This window comes from Chamaea fasciata, unplaced genomic scaffold (assembly GCF_029207755.1).
Source record: "Chamaea fasciata isolate MVZ Bird 193981 ecotype frontalis unplaced genomic scaffold, bChaFas1.0.hap1 SCAF_10, whole genome shotgun sequence".
Taxonomy (NCBI): domain Eukaryota; kingdom Metazoa; phylum Chordata; class Aves; order Passeriformes; family Sylviidae; genus Chamaea; species Chamaea fasciata.
The window spans coordinates 13406006-13417712 of record NW_027094095.1 but is presented as its reverse complement, the minus strand read 5'-3'; the positions used below and the strand labels follow the sequence as shown (position 1 = coordinate 13417712).

Here is an 11707-nt window from a genome sequence, read left to right as displayed (position 1 = left end):
TACCCCTCTTTTCCATCCATCTCTAGCACCCTGTAGTAGTGTCTCTTTATTTCTTTCCTTTGATAGGAGGGTGTTACCCTGTAAATGGTATTGAAATCAGGTGAGAGTAATCTTACTGTAAGAACTGTTATCAACCTGTACTACTGCATGTATGCAATAGTATGATACATATTATACAGTATGAAATTCTTATAAAGAAATAAGGTAGTAATCATTGTTTTCAGATAAAGTGATAATGACTATTCTTTTAGTTTATAATGATACAGTAGAAAGAAGTTTAATTTCTCAATCGAATAACTAATGTTTTTACAAATGCTGTATTGGTTGAAAAAATATCTATTTTGTTGAAGCTACTCTGTACAGGGGAAAGGTTGAGGTTTGTTTTATGGCTTTTGATAAAAATCTGAACATACTCCACTTTCATAAAACATCCCTGTATGACATAAAATACCTTTTTTAATGAATAGTCACATACATTTTCACATGTCACAGAGGAGGTTTCATTGTCAATACAGGATTTAATTTCTCTGTTTAGCTGAATTGAGTCTGTCCAAATTCTGTGTAACTGATTGTCTGGGATAATAGCTGCCATTTCATCTAGACAGGAGAGGGGAGATCAGAGCAAGAAAGTAACTTTTCTCTGGTAATGTAATTTGTTGTTTTTCTTTTGGGATTTTTTGCCTCCTTTATCAGTTCTTGAAACCTTATTAGCATTTTTTTTTTTTTTTGTTTTGCAACTGGTATGAAAAATAAGGCAATTTGTTCAGCTTCACATGGGCTTGTATTATAAAGCATATCTGTAAACATATATAGACACATATATTTATAATAATGAAAACATTAATGAGACTAGGTGGTCTCAGCTGGTACATTGGAAGAACCAGCAAATAAAATGTCTGGCTTTTCAGTTTCAAAGGATATAAAAAATAGAAGCTCAGATAGTGTGGGGAACACAGCTTTCACAGAATTTTTCAAATACCTGTCTTTTTCCATTTGTTAGAGTCCAGCTAATAAAAAGGTCTGATTACTAGTGCTTCTATTTTTGCTAAAACAGATACATTTTTTTCTCAATTCTGCACACCTCTCCCTGCCCCTCAGTTTCCAATGAGATAATACAGCAACCCCCACAGCTTTCAGAAATATTTGTTTCTTGAAGGCATCAGTTTGGGTGTAGCAATTCTACAGCTAGCAAGCCCCAAACCTCTTTGCAAGAGCTTGGCCTCAATGTTGTTCCCTAACAAGAATTACGGTTAATACATAATAATACACACTGATCATCTGGGCTTTGCACCTACCCTAGTGTATTTTCTGTGGTTACTGTCATCCCAGAGAAGAGTTCTGTTGACAGATAAATGTTCTGCTATTATGAATAAGAAGACAGGCAGATGGAGAGCAGCTTGGCTTTTACCATTGCTCCTCAGTGCCCCAGAGCTGCACAAACACAGGATGCACTCCCACTCTCAGCTAAAGGGCATCAGCCCCTTCCAGCTTCTGGCTTGTAAAGGGATAAGCATAAACAAAGGCAGTCAAATGGTGGAAGGGAAGAACGTAGGAGAAAAAGATTGAGAGAGAGAGAGAAGCCAGCAATAGGAGTTAAAAACTGGGCAGAGCAGAGAGTTCTAAAGCTGGAAATGGTATGAAGCTTCAAAGTTGCAAATGTGCCAGTTAGCACCGCTGGTGTAGAGGAGATCTAGGAAGCAAAGCTGAGAATAGAAATCATGCATTTGAGAAGCTACTGGTCTTTCTCAGAAATAACAACCTTTTATCAGATTTTTACCACTTTCAATTGACTCATAGCCAGAACTGCAATTAAGCTTCAATATATTTTATAAAAAATAGTACTTAGTTTACTTTCACATAAGTGAAGAGATACAATTGCACAATGGTGGTTACAATGGTAGAAATACATACTGTTGATAAAATGTTTGCAAGAGATTTAAAAACATACTGTACAGCACCACATCTGAAATTGGATGATGGCAGAATGAATCATACTCCTTGTCTAAGTAAATTAAATTCCTAAATCTTTCTTTCGGAATAAATAAAAAAATACAATGTGCAATATGTCTGACACTACCGAAATGTTTCCTGAAGTTAAGCAATATATTAAAACAAAAAATGAGGTAAAAAAAGACATTCATGCACTTAAGCCACCATTAGTCTCTGACTCTAAAATAAGGCAGATCATAATCTTTTAAAAACTGTCTTTAGCCATTTAAATCTTCTTTAGTGCTTTTCAAGACAAGGTCTTGACAGACCTTGCAGAATCATGAGTTTAGATGCTTTTTATTTCTGACAGGTCATTTTTGACAGGTTCAGCCATATTTGAAATGCATTACATAGAAGAAAATGTTGCTTTTGTTTAATGAAGAAAGAAATGTAAATTAAAAGGAACCGAGAGAGATGGATGCTTTTAGAGTTAATCACAAATGAGACTGCTTTGAGAGAGGGTGGTAAGGGAAAGAAAATTATGTGTCATCCTCAGTTTTAATGATGTGGAATAGGGTGACGTTAAACAGGACTTGATGTCCATTATTCCAGGCATAGAGAGCTCTATCTCTTGCATTGTAGTCAAGCATGGATATATGAAAATACTGATTATGGAAAGGAATGTCTGTGTACTCATAAGTGGAGGTTTTTGTGGAGTAGGAGTAGTAGACCTTGGCTCCTGTTAAGTGCGAATTAGTGACGTACAAGGTGCCACAGATCATGAAGGATTCTCCAGCACTTCTCTTTGGGTAGCCCGTGCTCCAGCTCTTCAGCACCTCCAGCGTATCCTGGTTCAGCTGGCTGATGACAATGTTGCCTGCATTCTGGTTGGTGGCATACACAGCCCACAGCCCAATCTCATCTGCCATCAGGTCGATATCAGAGAAGCCACCCCAGGTGTAAGGGTAGACGTTGTGGAAGCCAGCGTACTCCAGGCTACGCTGTGCCAGCACCCGCCCCGTGTCAAAGCTGTACTTGATGATGATGTTGCTCTGGTACTTGTTGAAATAGAGGGAGCCATTGTAGACAACGTGGTTGGTTCCTGCCCATTTGAATGGGAGGTTGTATGTCCTTGATTCGGCCCCACTGACGAAGTCTGCGATGGATTTGTATTCACGGACGATTTTATTGTTAGTGTAACTATCCATGTACCAGACCTGGAAAGAAAACAAGGATTGGGAGTGAACATCTTGAACACAGCGTGTGGTACGTAGTCATGATATGCCATGGTGGAGACATTGCACAAACAGAAGGGAAACAAGTTTTAGATGTGCAGCAGGCCATCAAAGTGCAATATTGCTCACATTGCTTCATGTTGCCAAAGCAGAAGGAACTTTTGAATTTCTGAATCAAACTTACCTGTATGGGTGAACTCTCAACACAGCTGTTACTAACTACAGTATCTGCATTTTCAGAGAAATTTAATTCTGGACTATTCAGTGTTTGGGCCTCTGCTATATGGTGCTTGCTTAAAGATATTTCCAGAGACTAATAATTTAAGAGAGATATGGGAAATGGCATGTGAGATAAACTTGAATTTATACTTATGAATAAATGTGGTTAAATATTTTTCAGGCGATTCTTTATTCAAAGAAAAATAGTCTTTTCTTAGTAAAGGAAACAAAAACAATAGCAAGGAAAGCAGTGTGTCTCAAAGCCATTTTCCCCCCTTAAAACAGAATTATTACTTCTTTTTAATGTTCTTTATGCAACTTCTATTTTTCCATTTTTTTCCTTCATGCAATTTACTTTTTCTCCTTTTAGTTTCTCAGTTTGTTGCTCTCCTAAAGGTAATTGAGATTTCTGGAGTCAGTAGCAAACCTGCATAGACACAGCAGGCAGGGGAGAGCTGCACACAAATCTTTATTTATCGTCATTTTTCTGTTGCCTTTTCTGTTGCCTTTGTTTTTTTTTTTTCTGTATTCAAATAATGCATGTTGTAGGTTTCATACAAATGAAACATAGTGTTTTGACTTCCAAAGCCCTTTGATGGAGAGAGCTTCTCAAAACTGTAGCCAATTTGAGATCCAAACAACAAAACAATAACATAACTTGGATGTGATGGAGCAAGTGATCTGACTAGAGCCTACATGGACCATAATCCTGCCGATTCTAACTGTGCTGCATTATGTGTCCTGCTCTTGGGTAAAAATGTTGATGTTTGTTTTAGATTACTCTGGTTCTTAAAAGACCTAAGTACAATTGAATATATTAGGAAATTAAAAAATTGGGTTGTCAGTTCTGATAGATATTTGTCAACCCTGAAAAAGTTGAAGGAAATGGCACAAAAGCGCTTAGATAACTTTTGTCTTTGGATATTTTTCCAAAAACACTGTTGCTTTTTTTCTGGAGATGTTTGAGTGTGAAAATGACTGAAGTAGAAAAGCATCCTTGGGACTGTAACTTCCTAGGGAAAAATATCTTTTAAAAGATTAAAATAAAGCAAGTAAGACTCCAGGAGACAAAGATAGAGCCTTAACATACTCGGTTATTTTTCTCTGATGCCAATGGATCCGTCATCCAGGCTCCAAATCGGGTTCCAGATATCTTCACTGTAATGGGGCCTGTAATTTTCATCAATTTGCCACATGCTGAAATCAGAAAAACAAATGCATTAATGCACAACTTTCCTTAACATCAGTTAGAGCACAAGACCAAATGTTCCAAACTGCATGGTGGCTACAGGGGATTCAGGCTTATGTTGAAGGTTGATTGTCACCTTCACTGGAGGAACATTTCCATATTGAAGAGTAATATAAATATGCAAAAATATACATATAAATATTTATTGGTATATATTTTTGTATTTACATCTTTTGAAGCACAGTTATGGTCTTTGGCATAAGCTAAAATACAACTGGTAAAATATCTTCTGAGCTGAAGTGAAGAACATTTAATAATAAATGAAATGAAGACATAATCCCACCCCTCCCCTTTTGCCCTCAGAAAGTTCAGCACAAAGCTGGGATTCATGGATGTTTCAGTTTTCCATTGACCAGGGTAACAAGGGGGTTAAGGGCAGACACAAAAATGAGCTTGTACACACAACACTGCTGTGCTCAAAGCTTGTGCCCAACTGCCCCCTGCCTACACACACACGGCTCTTTCTATACTGGAGGCTGCCTGAGTATGAGAATTATTTAGTAAGCCTGGCTGTATTGGTTGGCTTCTAATCCATTTGACTGACTGGGAGGAAATAATGAAAGTCGATACCATCTCGGATGCTGACCTTCCTAACAACTCAAAAATCTATATTTTAGGGGACATTAATAAGATACTTATTAGTAACAAGCTCCTGATGGAATTCATGTGTTTACCAAGATTTATTATCACACAGCGGTGTGCACGTAATTAGAATGAATAGTATGTTTTTAAATAAAAGAATGTAAAAAGAAGTGAAAAAAAATTTAAAATTTAAAACCAAGTGCTTATCTGTGCTAAATGGTTGTGCTATACTGATAACCGTATCTATCTAGGAAACGTGGAAAACAAACGGTATCTGGTGTTGAGAGTGAATTTATTCAGCTCTAAAGAGAGGATCACATCAAGCCTGAAGTTTGTACTCTAACTGGAAATGAATGTATAATGCCAGCCTATCTTGGTCACTTAGAATGGGGTTAATGCTGTGGTGAAAACTCAGAGGCTGCTTGGGTAGTTGTTCACAGCCAGGGAAGTTGGACGTATCAGAAATGAAGATAACTGGATGGTGCATGCCGAGACCGCAATGAGCAGGGTAGGGTGTGCCGATTTTCTGGGTCAATTAAGAGACATTATTAAGAGACATATCTCAATTTTTGCATGTTGCAGTATTTTGAAGATTTTTCAGAATTTCCCATTTTAAGGAATCTTACAGGTTTTTTAAGACTTGGTTATGATAGGATATAATTTTTTATTCTAGATTTTTTTTTTGTAGGTAGGCTGCTAGCATTGTGTGCTCAGTGCTTTTTTTCTACAGCATGAACTGCTATTAGCTTGAAAGGTAGAGGACTATAACCTATCAAGGTGAAGGCTTTTATTTTCAGGTGGTCTGTTAGTGAATAGCCTCAGAAATGGGCAAGAGATAACCCTTCTGAAGGTCTGAGTTTGAATTTGGAATACTTAATTTGGAATGAGTTATCAGAAAACTAATAAGCAGAAAAATCAGAATAACAATTACTCCTGAACTTGTGGTTTCTAGGATAATTAAAACACAGTGAATGCATGAGTTATAAGGTATGCAAATACTAATTGGTGCCTTTACAACACAGTACTGCAATTAGTGGGAAAGCATAAAAAGAATTTGAAATCTGAAGCACTGTTTCTTCTATGAAAAAAAAAAAAAAGAAATCCAGGAAGCTAAAAGTGGACTCGTTATGAGTTGTGAAATCTTGCTTCTGAATGGGCAAAACCTATGGAAGAGCCCCTGGCAGAGCTGTGAGGACTCCCAGAGCCACCTTTTGTGTCACACACCAGGCAGGGCAGGTGTGTGAGCACTCTAGTGCGGCTCAGCAGTGCCAGGGCATGGGGGTAGCAGCGTGGGCACACAGCAAGCTTGGGGCCCGGAGCTGCAGCAGGACAGGGGAAAAGCAGGTGCTGTTTGGAGTCCCTGTGGGGTGTGCACGCAGCTCTGGGGCTGCTTGGGTGCTGCTCTGTGTGTGAGGAGCTTTTGGAGGTTAGGGAACAATTCAGAGATTTGTATGCTGAAGTGTCAGTATTGTGGTTCTTCTGTTGTATTGTATTTATCCTGAATATATAACTCACTGATTAAAGTTAGTTACAGTGTTCATAATTAACGAACCTCTTCAGCCTTCATTTAGTTTAAACTATATGAACTGAGCTGTGATCACCTGTCACAGGAGTTAGATGCTTTTAGAGAATGATCTTTCAAAATGTATTGAGATGCTGTTCAATGTGAAAAGAGATGACATACTATTTCAGCTGCTAAATGATCAGCAGTTTGAGTCAGGGTATATTTCTGATCAAATTTTTATTCCCAGACAGCATGCAGTGATCAAGAAAGGAGACTCTTAGGAGAGCTGCTGTATAGCTGAGGGGCAGCTGACCGAAGAAGTGACAAAGCTTCCCTTTTTGGCATAGCAGAACAGAGCACTTTTTAAGAAGCATGAGGATTTTTTTTTCTCCTCCTGCCCTATAGTAGGTCTCATTTTTGTTTTCCTTCCTCATTAAACAGAAACCCATAGATCTGCTTATTTTATGATATAACTTGATGGAACTGATATTTAAAACTAAGGAATACTACAAGTATTTCTTCCACATATGATAAGTGATTCCCATTGTATTAATAACTCATATGCCATCAGCAAGCTTCTTCTGTAAACCCCAGCAGTACCTGAGGTCTGCTGACCTACTTGCTGACAGCATGGACAGCAAAAAGGAGGCAGCAGAGCTGTCAGAGCCCACCTCTGTCTTGTCAGCCCAACCTCCTCATAGCTGAGAGATCCTTTTGACTGGGTTTCTATTTAATGAGCAAGCAGAAGAACTCAAACCAGTCAGAAAGTCCTCTTAGTTCAGAAAGTAGTGCTTGAAAGGACAAGGCCCCAAAGCAAGTCTTGGCTGAATGGTCAACTGGAATCAGCTGATGCTGTTTTAAACTGCTTAAGGCTGCACAAGTAACTTTTGCAGAAGTCATGTTTAACAGCTCACTGAAACAAGATGAGTTTTCTCTTGGTTTTAAGCACTTCCAACTTTGCTTTCAGTCCAAGAAATTTTCCTTACTCCTCCACCAATGCTGGTAACAGCTTCTTCTTGTCTTCTTAAGAGTATTGATCTAATCGCTGTCTGTATTTGCAGCTGCAGAATGAACCTTTTAATTGTTTGGGAGGCTGTATTAAAGTTGATCTTGCATGCTGAAGTTTTTTTGCTAGGGAATGGTAACACTAACATATTGAAGGCATGATCATTTACCTAAAATTTTTCTGTCATGACAAGCCTGGGATTTTGAAATCAATGAAAATTCCAATTAGCTTCCAGTTGAGGCATTTCTTTAGCTCATTTTGTATGTAGAGAAATAGAACAGAGAAAAATATAATGCAAAATGGAAATCACCTCTGGACTATGAATTTTCCATAGTAGTGGGGGGGGCTGACAGTTACAACTAGCCTATGCAATTTTTTTTTTTTTTAACACAGCCAAAACCTCTCTCCCTTCCCACACTTTTTTAAAAAATTTTTTTTAATTTTTTTTTTTTAAAATTTTTAAAATCCTTTTCTCTGGCAGAAGGGAACATATGAAAAGTTTTGGTTTATAGCAATTTGATTACCTGATAGAAGGACCTGATGACAGTGAAAAGTTAGGTCAAATATATCTCCCTTCTAGCACATGTGAAGAAGTTCAGGTACCCTAAGAAAAAAATGATAATTCTAGCCTTTTATTTTTCTTCTCTAAGAGGTTCAGTGGGATTTTTAGAAATCCTCAGCCTCTTCCCCTTGGCTTTGGAAGAAGCAGCTGCCTGCATTAGAAAGTCCCACCCATAATTGATTGTAGTAGTTGGAAAAGCCCAATCATAGAGTCTTTTTACATCCTAAACTGAGCTGCACAAGGAACATCATATCCACAATCCAGATCCTTCTGGCTTGATTTCTCTCCTGTAACAATTCTGTACAGTGGACTCCTGTAAGTCTGTTCATGATTTCCAGTATTTCTTTATATTAAAGATGAAGTTGAGCAAGAACTTACCATTAGAAGAGAAAACAGATGTACTTTTATACAGCCTGTGGGCTGCAAAAATCTATGGGGCAGAATATGTCTGAAAAGCTCCAAAATGAGCAAGTACCAGGGGGAGACTGTGGAGGCTGTGCTAGCTGAGCTGGAGAGGAGCTGATTTGGAATAACTAGAAATGGGTAGATTGTCCCATTCTCTGTGATGTGACTGAATATTGGTAGCTGCCATACAGACAACTGAAGGTATCATTTGTGGAAGGACTGGCAAGGGAAATAAAACCATAACATTCTCTTGAAATGTTCATAAGCATCATTATTATGGCTTTTTTTTTTTTTTTTTTTTTTTTTTTTTTTTTTTTTTGGTAATAAATAGGGGAAATTAAGATGGTTTTTCTTTGGCACTTGCACAAATGAATGACAAGTGTTTTACTGCTTGTACTTTTCTGCTAATGGTCAAATTTGTCATAATATACTAATATGAGGGAATGGAGAATTAATTCTTAATGAACGTATCTCTCTTTTCCTACAGTAAATGAATCCAGGAAGCACTATAACATGGTTATTAGAGTTTGCTGAGAGGAAAGCCCTGGATTTTTCTGAATGGGTGCCATGACTTGCTGTGTAATCTTTGGAAAATTCATTTACACTTTTGGGCTGCTTGTTCCTTCATCTACCAAATAGGGATGGGAATCTATATGTCTATTGCCCAGTTTTATACTAAATGATATTTGTAAAGTTCTTCAAATCCCAAAGGGAAGGAAGTACCAGAAGTACCACTGCAATCAATATCAATAGTCTCATGCCTGCACTAATAGTTCCTCTGCCACTGATGCAACAGAATTTCTTTGGATACATAGAATATTCTACTTTTGAATTTCTAAAAAAAAATGTTACTGTAAAATATAGTTCAGAGTCTACATTATAACCAGATGTAGCTAGACATGAATCCAATATATATCTACTCTAATTATATGTCAGAGTATTGGCTTCTATGAATGCTACCCATGTAAGTTTTATTCCAATTTCATAAACAAGAATAGGCAGGACTCCAAGCATACTGTGCAACCTGCATTCTCTTATAAATACCCATGACTTACAGGACTATCAGCAAAGGACCCATACATGCATAATTACATGTGAATTTGAGGCGTGTGTAATCACATGCACTCTTCCAATGTGTTTAGTGCATACACCCTTTAAAAGTTTTGTCAGCTTCATCCCAGCAGCTTCATCTTGAATTTTCTCTTATTCCAAAGAGAAGGAGCAAAACCAGTCATCACAACTGTTGTAATCGCTAAACTTCAGTGAAAGTAAGGTAACTGCTTAGTGTACTGTTATGAGTGTTGAAAGTGTTGCCAGTGCAGACGGAAGAATCCTTTCAAGTGGCCAGGACAATATCAATAATGCATTATACTGCAGAAAAACACCTCCTAGGGAGAAGAATAGAGAATAGCTATTGCATGCACTGATTGGAAAGTTGTATTGTGAAATGCAACAAAATCTGTGAAGATTCAAGCCAGATCCTGTGGCACAGTGGGGCCCTTGGCTTCTGGCTATCAGGCTGGCATGGATAGGCACAGCTGGGCCATCTCCAGCGTGACCAATGTGGCCACAAAGCAGGTGTTGGCATGAGAGCTGCTTTCCCCTCGTGCTCTTTGATCTGAGCACACAGCCCCAGCTCTCAGCAGTTACAGGAAGCCGAACTGAGGCTGTTTGTACTTCAAAAGGCACACAGGGATAGGCCAGAAAAACAGCCAGCCCATTAGCAGGGGATCATAAAAGTCATTTAAGCTTTTAAGACCAGGGAATAATGCCAATAAGGATGAATGAATCTGTGTTAGGTCTTAAGAAGGTCCACTCCCTTTTGATAATGGATATGCTTAATAATTTATTTTATAGAAAAACTTTCTCTCTGCTGCTAATACATGTAATTTGAACTTTTTTTTTTTTCATTAGGTATGTCAAGAGATTAGAATGTGTTGCAGGAATTCAGAATGGATAGGATGTCAATACACCTAATAATTCTGTTGTCCAAAATATATCTCACACTGTTATTGCTTCACTAGCTGTTGTTACAAGATGCTGTAAAAGCAAAGAAAAACAACATACTTGTTGAACTGATGCTTTTTGGTATCTAATAACTTCCTGGAACATTCATTATCAGAAAATGCTGTTTATTCATAGGAATTTTCTTGTTTGCTGCAGTATTGCACCACAGCCATTTTCTTGTGACTGCCTTCTGTCAATGCAGTAATGTGCTATTATGTGTGTGTACTCAGGGAAAATAGGATCATAAGAAATTGGTTTGAAGAAGTCTTTCATACATTTTAGCACATCATCATTGTGCTATTTCTAGAATAAAATAAAGAAATAAATTATTTAAGAGGCTAACTTAACCTAGATTTTTCTCATTCTACTGCATCACAAAAATAAGAAGGCTCTGCTTATCTAGTTAAGAAGATATCTAATGTCCTGGGTAGCATTTAAAAGTAAACATCCCACACTTGACAACTGAGACACTGATCACAGGCCTAAACCTTGAAATTTCAAGTTTATTCATGTTCAGTGTTAAATTGCAAAGTGTTTTTTTTTCATAAAGGGGCTGGATTGTTTGCTGTAGTTATCCAGGTTGCAACAGTGATCCATTCAGAAATCTCCAAACGCATGGATAGACTGGGAAGAGGGGAGACTGCATTGTGTTTGTCAAGCAGGTTACCTATCCCTAGTGGAAGTTGAGGCTAACACTTGATACTGATCCTTCAGGCCCCTAGTTTTAGTTTTTGATACTGAGCTAGTGCTGATTTTCAAAAATGCTCAATGTTTGGCTTCTACCAAAGGCAACATGGGAGCAGCCAAGATGAAGGTGGCCTGAGGTAAACCTGGTGCAGCAGCAGCAATGGATTGCTGCTGTTCATTCCGCAGAAATCATGCGTTGGTCCCTTTAAGTTAGATGCGAAGTTTGGTTAGATTGTAATGTGATTTGGAGAACGGGAGATCTCCTTAACACTAATATTACAGGCTAAAGACATTACAGTCAGAGTGGCCTCTCAGGTGATAC

At 38.0% G+C, this 11707-nt stretch overlaps 1 protein-coding gene across 2 annotated transcripts in view; it reads right to left on the bottom strand.

Moving 5' to 3' along the window:
* Nucleotides 1-321: 321 nt before the first annotated feature.
* Nucleotides 322-11707, bottom strand: part of OLFM3 (olfactomedin 3) — a 52345-nt gene continuing 40959 nt past the window's right edge. For both annotated transcript variants that reach the window (XM_066192348.1, XM_066192347.1), the window contains exons 5-6: nucleotides 4474-4580; nucleotides 322-3146 (exon numbers count right to left, since the gene is read on the bottom strand). In XM_066192348.1, the coding sequence (XP_066048445.1) occupies nucleotides 2469-3146; nucleotides 4474-4580 (785 nt within the window). In that variant the 3' untranslated portion in view covers nucleotides 322-2468. The remainder of the gene's footprint in view (nucleotides 3147-4473; nucleotides 4581-11707) is intronic.